Source organism: Rhincodon typus, chromosome 33, assembly GCF_021869965.1.
Source record: "Rhincodon typus isolate 14 chromosome 33, sRhiTyp1.1, whole genome shotgun sequence".
Classification (NCBI taxonomy): Eukaryota; Metazoa; Chordata; class Chondrichthyes; order Orectolobiformes; family Rhincodontidae; genus Rhincodon; species Rhincodon typus.
The window spans coordinates 21,304,156-21,321,750 of NC_063364.1; the positions used below are offsets into that span (position 1 = coordinate 21,304,156).

General features: G+C 39.2%; 1 protein-coding gene across 5 annotated transcripts in view; it reads left to right on the forward strand.

Annotated features, from left to right (window-relative positions):
- sema6dl (sema domain, transmembrane domain (TM), and cytoplasmic domain, (semaphorin) 6D, like) overlaps positions 1–17,261 on the forward strand; it is a 243,555-nt gene extending 226,294 nt beyond the window's left edge. For 2 of the 5 annotated variants that reach the window (XM_048615883.1, XM_048615882.1), the window contains 8 exons: positions 534–689; positions 779–952; positions 1,797–1,937; positions 4,247–4,324; positions 4,509–4,567; positions 4,928–4,978; positions 7,810–7,953; positions 13,968–17,261. In XM_048615883.1, coding sequence (XP_048471840.1) covers positions 534–689; positions 779–952; positions 1,797–1,937; positions 4,247–4,324; positions 4,509–4,567; positions 4,928–4,978; positions 7,810–7,953; positions 13,968–15,283 — 2,119 coding nt within the window. In that variant the 3' untranslated portion in view covers positions 15,284–17,261. The remainder of the gene's footprint in view (positions 1–533; positions 690–778; positions 953–1,796; positions 1,938–4,246; positions 4,325–4,508; positions 4,568–4,927; positions 4,979–7,809; positions 7,954–13,967) is intronic. The other 3 variants (XM_020522357.2, XM_020522351.2, XM_020522364.2) reach the window with 3 other exon arrangements.
- Positions 17,262–17,595: the final 334 nt, after the last annotated feature.

Here is a 17,595-nt window from a genome sequence, read left to right on the forward strand (position 1 = left end):
TGAGTCAGCAGGTTGATGGATCCAAGTCCCATTCTCACACTTGGAACACAAAGATCAACAGGCTCATAGTTTGAGCAATACTAAGGCAGTGTCACACTGTTGGCATTGCTGTCTTTAGCTGAGACATTAAACAAAAGCCCCATTTGCCACCCCCCTCAGGTGGATGTGAAAGGTAGCTGGCACTGGTTCAAAGAATAGCAGTGTTGACCTATGTTTATATACATGTTTCCCTCAAACAAACAACGTCACAAAAACACTATCACATTGGGCTAATGTTTGTAGGAGCTTGCTGTGTGTAAATGCCTGCTGCATTTCCAAGGTGAGATCGGTGACCAGACTTCAGTGACTGTGATATGCTTTTGGATGTCCTGTGGTCATGAAAGGCCCTACGCAAATGCAAGTCTTTCTTGCCAAGTGTAAATTTTTAGACTGCCATTTAGACTGTAATCATGTAGCTATTACGGGATATAATCTGAAGTTCTGTACCTTTTTTTTTTTGTTTTGCCAATTTGTTATTTTTTTAAAATGTAAAGACCTGGCTGCTGTGCAGGAGATGGTCCAGCAGAGTCTTACAAAGTTTCGATTGATTTCCCTGATGAAACACTCTCCTTCATCAAATCACATCCACTTATGGATTCCGCTGTTCCCTCACTCATAGAGGAGCCCTGGTTCACTAAGACAAGAGTCAGGTAAGATATCCAACCAGCTGGATGTATTAAATTTGAAGCTGTGTTGTTCACACAGAATACTTTAATGAGGTTGAATTCTCATTTTCTAGATACCGTCTGACAGCAATTGCTATCGATAATGCTGCAGGCCCACGTCAGAACTACACCGTTACCTTTATCGGTTCAGAAGCTGGCATGGTGCTTAAAGTGTTAACAAAAACCAGTCCCAGTTCTCTCAATGACAGCATACTACTGGAGGAAATGGATGTTTTTAACCCCTTAAAGTACGTAAGGTGTTTACAATTTAATTTTTGCCAAAACAAGAATATATACAAGAAATTTAATGCCATTACAAAGTAAATATTGTCACGTGCAGGAATATGAGAAAAGTACTGAATGAGAACAGCCTAAAATAAACTGAACAAGGGATTTTTTGACAATTGTTTTTATTCCACTTGCCCACCATGCTTTTAGCAGCTTGTCTTCCAACAAGTGTTGTATCCAAAGATGCATCAGATGTTTGAAGAAACCTGTGAATTTCTCGCAGTAACCAGAGCCACGATAAGTCAGGGTCAATTATGTATCAAGTTCAGGCATCCCTGTATTGGTATTCCAAGCTACAGTAAACCCCGATTACTGGGCTGTTTCAGTATATCATTCCCTTATTGATCCATAATGTCTGGCATCAGCTATCTACTTGAGAAGACATAAAATGCTGCTATAAATAAGTATTCTAAATGAGGATCCGTTGTACAAGGTAGAAGAGGGTTAATCAGTTTTCCCACCCCATTTAATTAGAAAGAATACTCTGTACTAACGAGACTATGTTTTCCCACCATCCTCCATTAATCTGTTTTCTGAATTGTACAATCTTCAGCTGCTAAACATTTAGCAGCAATGCGGACTTTGCTTGGAAGAATTACTTAAAACACAACAGCAAACAATTTTCCAAGCTTTCCGAATCATCCGGGATTGAAGGGATTGTTAAAAAGATGGCATACTGTATCTAATGTGAAGTCAAACTGTCTTTTTACTTAAAATACTCCAGCCACACTTAAACAGTAATGATTTGACTGCTTTACGAAAATGTCTTTAACTGCAATTTTTTGTTTGAACCAAAACGAACAGGTGTAACACTGCGAGCGAAGATGACAGGAAGGTGCTGGGTTTACAGATTGACAAAGATCACCATGCCTTGTTTGTGGCCTTCTCCAGCTGTGTCATCCGTGTTCCACTCAGTCACTGTGAACATTACGGCACGTGCAAAAAGTTAGTGTTTCTTAACTTGAAGATAGTTTCCTTTACTACTGATTTGCAGACAAGGTCAGAACAGGAATTATGCAGCAACCATAATGAGAATGGTGTGAAATGTTGCACAACCTTTAGCATGCATGTTAATATTTTACAGTCGGTTAACACCAGACAGCGGAACGGTCTGAAAGGTGTCCGACAGAATGGCCCAACGTTTTTACAAATATAAGGTTCTGTAGCAAAAAAACATTGCAACCAAGGTGTGAACACAACCTTAAGAGTCCAGGAAAGCTTGGGCTGAGATTTGAACGTGACTGGAAGGAAGAGGTGAGGGCTAAGCAAAGGGCCAGAAAGGCCTGCATGAATGAAGAAGTGATTTCCTATTCAGAGTTGTGTGGAAGGGAGATTGGCAGCCGAGGGGAGGAGGCTACAGCTGTAGGAGATCCCCCGTTGAAAGGTCTGCTTGGGAATGCACACTGGTTGCAGTGGCAAAAAGGAACTCCCCTACCAAGCCTTAATAGGGCTGCTGTGTTTCTGGGGCTTAGAGAAAAGCCCAATAATGATGAGGCTTGAAGGCTCATTATCAAACTAAAGTGCCACTTTACCTCCTCGGTATGCATTAGTTGCTCAGCCAACTTCCCATCTCCATTAAAGACAGCAGTGAATGGGCTGGAAATATTTTAACATACTGTCCATCTGGCTCAAAGTTACATTTTCCTTGTGGTCAAAATCCTCCACGACCAACCCTCCACCTCCCCATGTGGTAATTTGTCTCAGAGACTTCAGAAAAAAAGGCAGGAATATTTGAATGGAGAAGGTGGGGAACTCTACAGAAAATGCGATGGCAGTAACTTGTGAATTTAAACCTTACCCAAAGAGCAATTCAATTCTTCCAAATTGACGAGCAAACAATTAAAGTGCAGACAGGTCGTGTAATCTCTGTTAATAACAATTAGTAGAGTGCTTTACAGCAGAAAATAGTCGGAATGAGAAATGTCACTCTTCTCTTCAAAACCCACTAACTTGTGGCATTTTTCAGTAACCATTCTGTATGAACCTGAAATAATCTTTTTTATTTTCTAATGTGTTGGCCACTCGTGGATTTCAAGCTTGTGCAAATACAGAAACGTAATTGTGCGCTGGAACTAAAATATCAGGATTGACTGTAGATCTCTTCCCCAGAGTTCAGTACATTCGGATGATTTAAACATCAGTTTAATATTTTATATCCAGTTCAAGATTTTCAGCATGACTGTTAGGGATCAGAGGGAAAAAAAGAGGGAGATAACTTATCCTTAATGCTATCAGACATTTTGGATTAAAGCAGCAATGGATAATGAAAAACATTAATGTGTCCTTCATGATTATAAAGAACCACAAACACAGATCTACAAATGGTTTTCTTAAGAAATTCAGAAGAAAAATGATCAGAAATAGTGCTTCTTTTATAAAAAAAAACTTAAGTATTGAATGCTGGATTTATTTTAAGTGATTCATTATATCTCTTGTGGAGCGAACAGAAATTATTTCATCGTTCCTACTGTTTTATATGCCCATGTTTAAGGAATTTTCTTTTAAAATATACACATGATAAACAAATATCTAAGACAGTAAGTAAAATGTGCTTACGCTCATTTTGGAGTTTTTAAAAGATGAGAAATGATCACTTTGAAACATAAAACTCCTCTGAAGACTGTTTTTTGGAATTCTCCATCCCAGTGGCTGAGAGTCGTTGCTGATCCAATGAATTGTGAACTCGATGGTAGTTAGAGGGTTATATAATGAGGGGAGGGGGGGGGAGAAGAGAGCTTAAAGATGAAGATCATCCTCCAGTTTCCTGAATTCAGAACAATTTCTAAAGGGAAATTTGGGTTACTCCTCCTACTTTTTATCTTCTCACATTAATAAGTCATCCAAGCAACTGGTTCAAATTTCAGAACGCAACTTAAAAGAATTTGGTAAGAAAGGAAACCAAAACATGAAGGTCAAACTATGTTTCATTACCCAAAGCTTAACAGACTTGCAACACCAGCTCCCGAGAGGCATTCTTAGTGACACACAGGAGTGAGGGGAATGATAAGACATTAGAAAGAGTTGGGTGAATATCATCTATAGACATCCCTATTCCTAATACTCTTGGGTTTGTGAAAAGGGTTTCCCAAATCCAGGATGATTCCTTGGATGTAGCATTCTCATGAACCTGATATTTTAAGTGCTGTCTTTGTAAGTGGTGACAGAGAGTAACCGCTAAATGACCTACCCATTCTCTTATTATTTTTACCCAAGACCCTAAAGATACAAATTATTCTTTTCCACTTTACCCATAGAGCCTGCATTGGTTCACGGGATCCATACTGTGCCTGGTTGGATAATAAATCTTGCGGAGTTGTGAAGCCTGGTATAAAGTAAGTATTATTTTCACGTTCATACCTTCATTTCTGCTGAGGCTGAATTCTCCTAGTCAAGGCTACAGTGAGGACTTATTTTATTCTCCACCTGTTCCTGTTGAAGCAATTTATCTTTTATAGACTAAACGTGGTTGTATTTAGAGTGTCTCAGGAGTATTTTTTTATTGCTCTTTGTCACCAGCACCGTTTTTGAACAAGATGTAGAGTTTGGCAACACAGCACATCTTGGAGATTGTCATGGTAAGTAAGATTTCTCGAATCAATTTGTTTTAATATGGAGGGAATTTAGAATGTGAAGGCATAAACCAATTATTTAAAGTTCCGCGCAAGCACTCAAACCTTGACTTTACAACCACCGCTATATAATTTCCTGCGTGGCTAACATGTCAAACAGATAATGCGTATTGTCTCAAAAAAAAAAGTCAAACCTTTCATCTTCCTAAATGGTTCGCAGAGCTGAAAATCCTTAACTTCTAGTGTGTTCAAGTGGGTGCACATTAAGCGTTATTATTGTTACATTCACAGCTGGGATTAATGGAACTATTTCAGTTGCTAACTTTTTTTTTTATTTCACCAATCTTTCTGTTTTAATTCTTTTAGAAATCTTGGCCACCACACCAGATTACAAAACATTTGGTGATCCAACATCTGGTTAGTCATGTTGTTGCTCTTCGTGTTCACCTGTTTTTACTTCCTTCACTTCCTCAGCAAACTTTACCCTTTTCCTTGCTGCACACTCAGCAGATGGCCATTTCTAAATTGCTGTATATCTGCCAGCCATGAGAACAGCGTACCTGACTAATGATTCTTTCCTCCTTCTTCATTAGCGCTTCCAGCACGTTTTCCCAGCCACCAGTGACTAATCAGATTTCTTACCCCAGGTTACCTTTTTAACACTTGTTGCACTCTGTAGCAGTCCAGGTTGCTCTGCTTCCCAAGCATGTTTAGGCATCTTGCTGGTTAACCCATCACTTGCTTATCTGTTTTCTCTCAGAAATCAAGAACTATGCTTCAGTAATGTAGCATAACGCATTTATTTGTTAGACCTTTGTGTATGTTCCCAATTTGATAAAATGCTATTCGGTGAAAATGTTGAAGTACTTTAACTGTATTATGCGGTAGAAATTGTATTCCATGGTTGTGCATCTGTTGAAATGGCCCCATTTTATTGTGAACGAAACCTGAGTGTATAATTAATAAGCATCTTCCTGGATGACTTGCCATGTCAGAAGTTCACATTTCCAAATCTGTTGCGAGCAGCTCTCAAAACCTTTGTGAGCACCAGGTGCCATCCGGGATAATTATGGGTTGAGTCCCAAGATTTCGGCTGTTCCGAAAAGCTTTCTATTTCCCCATGACAGCAAGCTCCACTTGTCTGGAAACAAGTAGCCCCTTGTAAAATCAGAAACTTCCTGAAGAACCTTCAAAAAGGCTTTGGTCTTAATTCACTTGAGCTTTTCTAGATTCATAAATTGAAGGTGTCTTAAAAGCAAAATGTTTGGAGATTTTTTTAAAAACAAAAAAATTGTGGTGTAATATCGGAATTTCAGAAACAAAGCGTTTGATTTTTCAAACCTGTGTCAGGAAGGCGACACTTGGATCATTCCCAGGGCCTGACCCCCACTGTGTAGCTGTATTGAAATGCAGACTCATTAATTGGGATGGAGGAAAGCTTGACACTCAGTTGAGGATATCAAGGACTGCACAGAGGCAGGAGCAGCTTTTAGATGGCAATACTCCATAGCAGACAATAACCAAGACATGTCTTACCACTGCCTTTCAGAATGCAGCAGGCAGCAGGTCAGAGAGTCAAGTTGATGGATTCTGTTCACCATATCCTATTTGTCCACTTCTTTTATTTATCACACAATGGCTGTATCCATTGCTGCTGACAGCTGAGCACTTACCTGCCCCAGACTACGTTTGCTTTTCCCCGTCTGCACTTTGAAAGCATCCTCCTGGTCCCCCTCAGCCCATTAATGAGCTCTTCAAGAAGCTTATCTCACTCCTAACTGGGAGCTGGGCAGGTTTGTGGCTCCCATTACCCTGCTGTGAAAATAACAGCGTGTCTCAGAGGCAGTGGGAAGACTGAGACATCACCTGGGAGCAAATAATTTCAAAGTGCCCCCATCATTCAACCTTGTCCCCATCAGCACTTGAGAATCGAGCCCCAGTTTTCTGATGCTGACACCCAAAGTTCCTGAATTAAATACTGATCTAACGATGTCAAGCAGCAAACTAATTCTTTACTAGTATCCAGTAGAAGCATTGTAATGTATGAATATCAGTTTAATTCCTCGCAGCAGAATGTGTCCCCATGATGCAGCAACATGGCAGAGGTTATTAATGCATTCTATCTTAGCCCTGCTCCAGAATCATCGTTACAGCTAGACCTCCAAGAAACTGGGAGATATAAATCTCAATAAGTACAGAGTGACGGACCTTAGTCATAAGCTTAAGCAACAAAAAAAAAACGACACCTCAGCTTTTCCAAAAGTCAGTCCTCTGTCTATCCATGTATAGGTCATGCCAGAATTAGTTTTGAGTTGAATTCAGACACTAGCACTTTTCTGGGCATCCATCTTGCATGTGTCAGCAATAGTCACAGCAGATGAAGCTTGATTTCTGCCAGACTGAAAATGATGTTCTGGACTCGAACCAATCGCTCTCATTTCCATCTGTCTACAAAACAAATTTATTGTTCAAAAAGACTATGCCCGGCCATGTCTGCACAAATATCTTGAATGTTGCCTAAGCTGAGTTGCTCTGTTCAGTGGGGTAAGGGACACATTTTAGAAGCCAAATAATATCAGGATCTGCACATCAAACCTGAAATGTTCTTCATCCAGGCATTAGCCATGGCAGCAAATTGGTTTCAGACTTAAAATATTCTGTCCTGCCTCACAATAACTTCCAAAAAGCAACTTTTTCAGCACACTGATGTCCTGGTCAATTTAAGAGCAGTCTGAACAGATTGCGCCAAATACGTTATAAATACCTTTAGACTTCAGGTGTCTGCGGCGTAAATAATTTAACATTGCAGCTGTTTCTGTGACCGCCAGCACAGATCCAGAGGGCTGAACGACCTGCCATGCTGTATAATTCTGTGCTCCTAACTCGTGCCAGCAAGTTTACAACAGAAGCAGACACAAAGGGCAACATGACTTGCACAATCAGCCCCAAAACATACATGTCTACTTGGCTGGTTGCCAAGTACCCATCAACCCGCAGTACCCAGCATTCCCTCCTCTCCTCACTGACAGCGGTGGTTTGATGTATTAATAGTAAAATAGTCTAACTATTCCATGCAAGTCAAATACAGAAGCTGGGTGTTTGCAGATTGTTCAAACAAATGCCATTTTGTTATTTGCACATTTAAAACATTTGCTACGCTAAGTGGTACTGTTTGGCATCGTTACAAAGCAAATTTATTCAATTCTTCCCCCATTAATTGTGAAAATAATTTAAATTTATCACCACAGACCCAGATGTATCGGCAGTCTCTGTTTCAACGGGTGCAAGTGACCCAGTAGTATCTCCAATCGTGATTGGTTCACGAAAAGTTGCAGTGCAAGATGATATGAACACTTATGATTATTTTGAACCATTATCTGCTGTCCCTAATGGTAAGGCCTTTGAAGGGAAACTTTCTTTCACTGAATAGAAACCTGATTTTAAAAAAAAGCTGCTTTTTTTTTAATTTGCTAAAATAGGCAAAGACTCATGGCTCACTTTAGGTTAAAGCAGAACTAACCTTGAGTTAGATAGAAAGATGCTCATGTTGTAAATCTTGCAAGACTTCATGCTGCATGTCTGCATTGTATAGAATGCAAAATAGTTCTTCCAGCTCCTTTTTTCTAAATATCAAAACCTTTCCAACTGATGTTTAAAAGGAGGCCAATGATAGTCTTGCACGTGAAAGCTCAGAATTTAGTCCTGCAAGTTTCCACAGATTGAGTCACAACACTACAAGGTACATAGAGGTAAATTTGCAAGTGAAGTTCAACCAAAAAATGTGGCATTATCATGTCCATACTGCAGCACTTCCATATGGCTGATTATTTTTCCCTTGAATTAATAATCAAATTTCATTTTTATCCCACATTCATTTTTGTATGCTAGCTCCCTCTATCAATGTGTAACATTTGGATTTGAGGAGAACATAGATCAGAAAAACAACACGTGAAAGGTTTCAAAAGGACTGTTTGGGGGTTCTTAAGAAAAACGTTCTGGTTTTTCCGGGCATAAAAACAAGCAGCTAAATCAGGTTTCTTATCAGATATATTGGCAGTGATTTTTTTTTTCCCTGTTAACCACTTACCTTGATTGAGACTTGCACATTTCTATTCAGTGTGTTGGTGAGAGTTATGTAAGCAATTCATTATTGAAATTGGTCCATTGTACTTTTGTTTCACCTTGTCGTTTCCTTCCTTTTGCTTTTGTTATCTAACAGTCAATGCTGCCCAAATCCTCTTGACATTTCCTTCTGTCGACCACTGCCATTAACAGTTTCAACCCTGAGCATTTTATCATCTGGAAAGATAAAATGTTCAAAAGGCCTTGCCTGGATTTTTGTATGTAATAAAACAAAAATCTCTAATAGCTCTTACACCTCAACAACCCTCAGAGTTATGAGAAGGCTGCATGTGTGTAGAATAGAGATTGCAACTTATATTAACCAGCTTGTCCCTGAGTGGAATCCCAGAATGCTTCCAATGTGTATCAACATAAACTAAACACGTCTGTTTCACATTAATGTACTGAGCTAACATTTTATCTTGTCCTGACAGTAATCCTAACAATTTCTCCTTCCTTCTGTCTGAGTAACTGTTCTGAATAAAAACTAAGTGAGAAATAGTTTATACAAGAGACTAATGGAAATTGTTGTGTTCAAGAACCATTGATTTTTCATTGTATTAATTGCAAAAAAAATTATGGTTGTAAATTGTATTTGAATGTATTGGCTAAGTAGTATTCAGGTCAGATTATCCATTTTGGCTTTGAACAGGAAACAGCTTCCTTGTTCTGTTTGCGTGGTTGTATATTTTATACAATACAGCGCTTGATATTTTCTATATTTGTGTATTTTACTTGGATGTCATAGAAAATGTTATATTTTACTTATTTGGAATTCCACCAACACAGGATGCTTTCAAAAACTGCCAATGCTAATATTTTTTTTTCCTCTATTTGAACTAAAACAATCTTTCTATCTTGCACGCAAACATAACTATTGGCACGGGTAGCCTGATGGAATTAAAAGTACAGTACTTTATCCACAACCAGATGTTTCCCCGAATTGAAATGGAAGCATTAGAAAGTGGCAGCTGGTTTAGGGGACATTTTAAAACCAAGGGAAGGAGGACATGGGAATTACAAAAGGGGATGGATTAAACGAACACAGCAGGAACAAATAAAATATAACTTCACAGTCTGATAGGGTGAGTGTGTCACACAACCTTTTTGTGAACCATTTGCAATCTTGTCGAACAGAGTGCACAAGTTAAATCTTATATCCAAAGATATGTTTGTAGTCCCAGTGCAGTCATATTACTAACATCTCAACTTAGTTAGGTTCCATTCATTTGCTGTCTTATAAACAGGTAATTTTAATTTCTAACTGTGATTAAGATATTAAAAGCGTAAAGCTAGCTCGCTCCTCTGCTTCATTGGCACAGTTTCAGTTCTGGGAGTTTGGTTATCATCATCACCATCATCTATGCAGAGCTTTCTTCACAAATAGCAGGAATGAATTCTAGGAACACTAAGCTCTATTACTTCCGGTTTCTATCAAGCAAGTAATTGAGCCAAGCCACGAATATTAATTACAGTCGGCCCTTTTTAAAATGCACTACTTAGTAACTGGCCAAGCAGTGCATTATAATGGTACTACGGCATTTAAAAAAAAAACCACCCTGTTGCTTGATTGAAAAGCCATTGCTTGTTTACTCAAAAACTCAATTAGATGTTAAGGAGTCACTGCTGACATTTTGTAATAGAATTTTAAATTAAGCAATAATGAAATTTACAAAGTGTCTGACTTTCAAAAGAAATCAAAATTATTTCCCAGACATGAAATGTGATAAACATGCCACTTTATTGACTGTAATAAATCTGTACTTCCCCAACAGACTGTGCCAGTATTTCAGTGCCAAAATGGAGTTTATCAGGTATACTCCTGTATCATTTACCCTACCCCAATCTATAGGGAATGCTGCATTCTTAACAATTCAGGGAAGTTTACACCAGTATTGCTGGGAAGGTAGTGGTAATATCACTCAACTAGTAATCCAGAGACAGAAGCTAATGTTCTGAGGATATGTAGCTTGAAATTCAATTTCAGCAGCTTGAAGGTAGGGCTCTTGTGGTACTGTGCCTATCCCTAGACCAGAAGGCCAGGGTACAAGACCCACCTGTTCCAGAGGTTAAATCATAATCCGTCTGAACAGGCCAGTTTAAAAATACCTAAATTAGTATTACTAGGGCTACGTGAGGCACGCATATCAGAAACCTGTCAAATAAGCATCCAGTTGAAGCGAATGCAAAATGGGAGAGATAAGGTGAATTATTGTGCTGTGAAGCACTTGGCTTAAGAAGAAAATGAAGAGTTTGTCTAATGTATCTCTTTCTGAAAAGATACACCATTCTGAATCATGGCATCTAGGAACAAAAAGGATAACACTCATCCTTGTGGCAGCTTGATAGAGAGGGATATATTGGTTAGTGGTAGCTATGGATTCATTCAGTTAAGGTCATTCAGTTAAGGGCCCCTTAAAGTGGAAATTAAATGTGTTATTAAATTTCAGACAGGGTGAAGAAACTGATAAACAAACATCCCTTCTGTTCCTTTAAAAAGAAACAAAATTTTCATTCAGTTCTTCCAGGAGATTTCATCTCCACCTTATTTCTTAATATACTTGGAAAAATGATCAGCTGCTAGACAGGACATGACACAATGGTGAGATTGCACAGCCAGTGACACTCCGTAAAAGATAGGAAAGATACAATATATTTTAAACAAAATCAAAAACGAGTGTATTAACTTCAACTTCCCCATGTGACTTGTTAAGCAGTTTGTAAATCTGTGGTATTCCAATCCCTTAGTTTGTAATAATGTTACGTAGCAGTTTAAATCTTAACTTCCAGTCTATATCTTAATATCAATGGGCAGTGAATGCTGGCCTAGCTAGCCATGACCACATCCTGTGAATGAATTTTTAAAAAGTGTTCTTTATGTAATCTATAAACTGAAGCTTTTATTTCAAAACCTTACAGCTGTAAGACTAGTACCCCAAATACTCAGAGTGCCTATGTTTTAGAACAATAAAAGCAAAAGCTGAGAATATCTAGTGTTAGAATAAACATCTCAGTATGAGAACACAACAAAACCTCATCTCTCCAACTGAAAACTATAAATAAATGTGAATACTTAGATAACGCTGGATCTCTGCAAAGAAATAGCAACCCTATAGTATAACAAAAACTGCAGATGCTGGAGATGAGACACAAACAAGGTGCTGGAGAAACTCAGCAGGCCTGGCAGTATCTATGGAGACAAAAACAGCAAATGTTTTACAGCAAACGTTTTGAAGCAAATGCCCCAAACTAGAACTGAAAGCAGCTGGGAACTGATGGCGTGTTATGCCAAAGACGAGAGTTGGGTTTGGATGAGGGCAAAGGAGTGAACCAAATAGATGGAGACAATGTCCAGGGGAAAAACAGATGTAGACCAAGGGATTGCTGATGATAAGCCATGTTCTTTGAGATAATACTTTGTGATATTGATGTAACCAGAGAATGTTCCACTTATTTGTAGATAACACTTTCCATAAAGCAAGTTATAAAAGCTCACACTCCTGTCAGTCGAAGCTTGGACATAACACAAGGTTTTTGTTAATAACCCTCCTGGAAAATAAGGCGTTGTATCATTACATCAGTCCTAATGCCAGTACAGTGCTCTATATGATGACAGGGAGATACTGTTTTCACTTAGTGACACAGTTGCAAAGTGCAGTAGTTTCAAAATGTAAAGCTGCAGGTTCCTGCAATATGATGAGGTGTAATGCTAGAACGAATGGCCAAGCAAAGCCAACTCACCCACAATCAATTCCACCTCGCCCTCTTTCTATAGAATAGCCAATCAGTGAACATTTTAATGGACAACACTAAGCACCAGCAATGTGCAACTAAGAAACCTAAGATAGTCACCTAAAGGTTCAAAGTAAGAAAATTCTAACATTCTTTTACAATAACTACAAGATGCTTTTGCTGCAAGTGAGCCATTAAACAAACATAATTCTGATTGGGGCATACAATAAATTACTAGGACACAGACTTAAGGTGATTGAGGGAAGAGTTAGAGGAAAGATGAAGAGTATTTTTCACTCAAAGCGATAAGAAGGGGCTGCTAGTTTATTTAGCAGGCTTGGACATGACATGATGGACTGAATGGCTTCTTTTTGTACTTTGTCAAGAAAGTCTATGCTCACATTCATCAAGAAAATAACAAATCATTTATTTTAAGTTAATGAGGGAGAGTTTCTCCTCAAGATTTATATGGCTTCCCCCAGATGTGAGTTTGGGTATATCTTCTGCCATCAGTCCAGCCTAGTTCCTCTTGCCTATAGCAGGGTCAAGTTTGCAGGGCAGACTCACAGCAGTAATCCCTATCCTTAGCTTTGGTGGTGTGGGAGGGGATGAGGTAGTGGAAGTGATGAAAAGAACTAGCCTGGTATGCTCATAGGCTTCCACCAGTCCATTCCCTTCCTGGCACCCCTGTGACACTGCAGTGGTTGGAACAGAGCAATGTGTGCCACTGTACAAAGTCAAGCCTGAAGTTGTCATTTCCAATTCGTTGGAAGCAGGGTTTGCAGGGTAGAAGCTGATAGAGAAGGAAAGCCATGCCATAGTGAGAATTTAGTGAGAAGCTGCCTTGTCCAGTTTTCCTCAGCTACAGGCCTGAGACCATCCAGTTGCAGGAGTTATTTTTCTGAAGAAGGGTCCCAACCTGAAACGTCAGCTTTCCTGCTCCTCTGATGCTGCCTGGCCCGCTGTGTTCATCCAGCTCCACACCTTGTTATCTCAGATTCCAGCATCAGTAGTTCCTACCACCTACTAGAATGGTGTGGAGTCAAACCAGACTCAACATATAGTTCCAAATGTTAAAATAATATTCATTTTCACTGCACAGTGCTTGCTATCACTTGGAAAGGGATCATTTGTTTGGATGTTAGGAAATATCATCTAACAGCAGAGAAAAATGACTAATGAACTTTGGATTCAGCCTGTGGGTAAAAATGATTATTTTAAACGAAGTTTGAATGAAGAAACATTCTTCACTCATTAGTGTGCAGATTACAGCTACATCCCTATGTAAATTCTATAAATGATTTCATAGAGTTCTGCTTTCCCTGAAACATCACTATCCCAATGACCTGAAATCACGTTAAAAACGATCAAAATCAAAACGCTACCAAATCTGACTTCCGACAAAACAGCAAACAGTAATGGGTTTCTGACTTGAAGTGCCTTACCTAAACTTTTTTAACTACTTACAGTTTCTGGTATAGTCCTTGCAAAGAAGGTTTCACCAATATTCAAAATATTCATCAATGCTTTTACAACCCTGCATCTATTCCAGGTGTACGATGGGAGGTGCAGTCTGGAGAGTCTAACCAGATGGTTCACATGAACGTTCTGATCACCTGCGTTCTCGCTGCATTTGTTCTGGGAGCCTTCATTTCTGGCATAGCCGTGTACTGTCACCGCGATGCTTACCTCCGCAAAGCCAGAAAGATGAACAAGGATGCAGAGTCTGCACAGTCCTGCACTGACTCAAGTGGAAGCTTCACCAAGTTCAATGGACTGTTTGACAGTCCAGTCAAGGAGTATCCACAAAATATTGACACACCGAAGCTTTATACCAATCTGCTCACCAACGGCAAAGAGCTGGCACCCAGCAGTGATGCAAAGTCCATGATCGTAGACAGCCATGGGCAACCACCAGAGCTGGCAGCATTGCCAACTCCCGAGTCCACGCCTGTACTTCAACAGAAAAGCATTCAACCAATCAAGAACCAGTGGGAGAAAGCCCAGAACAATATCAATGCAGCAAGGAAAGAATCACCTCTAAAAAGCCCTCAGATTATTCCATCCAGTCCTCCTCCCCACTCGCCTATAAACCATAGTGGTCAAATACCCAGTGCAGTGGTACTTCCCAATGCCACTCATGCCTACAACATGTCTTTCTCCAATTCTAACGCACACAAAGCTGAAAGAAAAGTGCAGAACATAGAAATGTCGATTACTGGTCATTCAAGTAAAAAAGAACAGCGAAGAGCTATTGAGGCAAGAAACACGCTAAATGACCTTCTGAAACATCTCAATGAAAGTGGGAGCACCAACCCGAAGGCTATTTTGGGAGATGTCCCTATGACTCGTCAAAATCTAATGTTAGACCCAATGACCAAAATAGTTGAAATTCCACCCAAGGTTCCAAACAGAGAGGCCTCGCTATATTCTCCTTCATCTACTCTACCAAGACACAGCCCGACTAAGAGGGTGGATGTTCCAACAACTTCAAATATCCAGCTGTCAAGTTTAGAAAGAGAGCGGGGCAACCCAAGAAATTCTTCACAGAGGCATTCAATATCCGTTCTTCCCAAGAATGTTATCAGTTCATTAAACGGAGCTGTCTTGTCACGACATCCCAGTTTTAACAGGGGAGCCTATTTCCCCCCTGCACCTCCCATGAGGATGGATTCTGTACATGGTACTCCCCTTGTTATACAACCACAACCTGGCTCTTTGTCCCGTCAGAGCAGTTATACAAGCAACGGTACACTGCCCCGATCAGGAATAAAGAGAACACCATCTATTAAACCAGATGTGCCACCAAAACCATCATTTGGTCAACCCACAACTCCAGTCAAACCACTACACAAGTACAGTTACTAACAGGACAGTCAGCTAAAAACCAGTGTCCATTTCTCAGCTAAGGTGATGTGGGAGGACTTGAAGATCAATATTGCTTAAAGCTACCAGTGACAATGCTCTGATAGATTCTCAAACAAGTGGCCAAAGTAGCTACATTTCCTCAAATGGCATCTTTAATTAAAGACTGAAGGCAGGAGTGCTCTCCTGCTGCACGAACAAGATGCTGTGTAGCACAGAATGTATTACTGTTAAGGTTTGGAGCCTTAGAGAAGTGCAACATGGAATTTATCCTGTGAAATTTGTTAAAAGCATCAACATACAAGGAAATACTTGAACAATGGTTCAATTTCACTGCTGTTGAGCATCGTCTTCCCATTAAATGTGAACACTTTCAATGACAGAACCCACATTTTGTCTTGTTGCTTGCACAGATATTTCATGACTTTTCATAAATTTCCTGATTTCGTCAACTGTGCTTTGGTTTGACAAAATGCCACGGTAGCCCAATTGTAGCAAGGACAAATACTTTGTGGCATTCCCTCAGAACGTCACAGATAAATGCTGTGTAAGCTACACAGACTAGGATGCACTTAATGGTTCTTGTTATAGCTGTTATGCTGTGTTGCCTGATATACTGAGCACGACTGAACTGGGAAGTTGACCCGAACCTTCCTGTCCTACTACAGATTTACTTGGACCATATCACTGTGTTGAGCACAGCCACCTGTCTACGGCCACTTTCTTTTAGATGTGTCCATAGCTTAACCAAATGTAACATCCATTGCATTCAACACTTACACCAATAATTGTAAATCCATGCAGTCAGTTTATCTTGCAATCTGTAGACAAGGGGCTGCCGTGCCACAGAGATGGGCAGTGTAAAGATAGTGCAATCACTTTGTTAAGGAGTGTTTAAATGTGATTAATAGGGCATCATGAGGAGTCATGCAGGTAATGACACTGTTCTGTAAATAGCGTTTCTGTGTTCACCTGGATTCTGTGCATTTTGTGCCTTATTCAATAAGCATTATCATTGATATTGAAATCTTGTCAAGTGTTCTCGAACAGAAAAGCTGCTTTTCAGTGTGCCGGTTGTATTTTAGTTTGAAATGATTATTCATATAAAATCAAATCCATCACATTACAGCCTAAAATGTAAAGGCAACCACTGGCGAGGGGTCATTTAATTAGAGGTGGAAAAAGTGACAAGCAGTCAAAATCTTGTTTCATCCCAATATTGATAAACATTCCACAGTGCAGTTTTGGAGAAGAACTAAGGATTTTTTTTAAAAAAAATAAAACTAGCGTTAGTTGAGCCAGATTTACTTAAAGATGACACACTAGCTTAGTATGTGAAATATACTAAGTATGTGAAATATACTAGTATGTGAAATATACTAGTATGTGAAAGCACCAACATGTACAGGTAACTCATGCTTATTGCCATTAACCAGAAGAGTCAACCTGTACGGCTGAAATACTAATGGTGTCAAATGAAAGGGAGAGGTGTCAAGGTTAAAGTGGATCCGTTCATTCACAGTAATCAAAGCTACATGATGCTGCAGAATCCTTTTATAGTCAGTGGACAAAGTGTACATTTGTATACTGTCAGAGTTAAAACAATAGTAATTTTGCACCAGTTCTCCTAAAGATAAAAAAAATTCCAAATCGGTTAAACAACACTGCACTGTCTATTGCAATTTGAGCCCACGCTCAGTCTTACATTTGCCATTTTCAATTTCCTGTATTGCCTTTACATTTGAATACACCAATACTTCCTCCATTTGTGTTAAGGTAAACCCAGGTCATTTCTCTTTATGGTGCATTGGCAAGCAAACCCAGAAAAGAAAAAAAATGTTGTTGTTGTATAATGTCCTTTGAAGTAACATGTATAGAAAACCCTTGTAAACTTGTACTGTGGAAGTGTACATAACAACGTATGTTTTGTTTTTAACACCGCATGTAAAGTCAAAATAAAAGAATCAAATGGAATATTTAATTCTGTTTCTGCACGTTATCATTATTCCTTCTGTATATATTCCACAAGTCATACTTCCAGAATTGCAACATGGCAGATTAAAGAACAGTCTCAAAAATCAGTTACTTCTTATTTTTTTTAAACCAAGGCTTCATTCCACATCAGAATTCCACTCATTTGGTGCCTGCTAGTTCACAAAATCTACTTTCTAAAACCAAGGAGTTATTTTTGAAATTAACTAATTTATTAGCATCCAAAGGAATATAAAAGATCGTTTTCACGACTGTTTAAAAAATGGTTAAAAAAAATTCACAATAATGTAGCCTCGATACTGATTCAGGAAATGATAATTGCT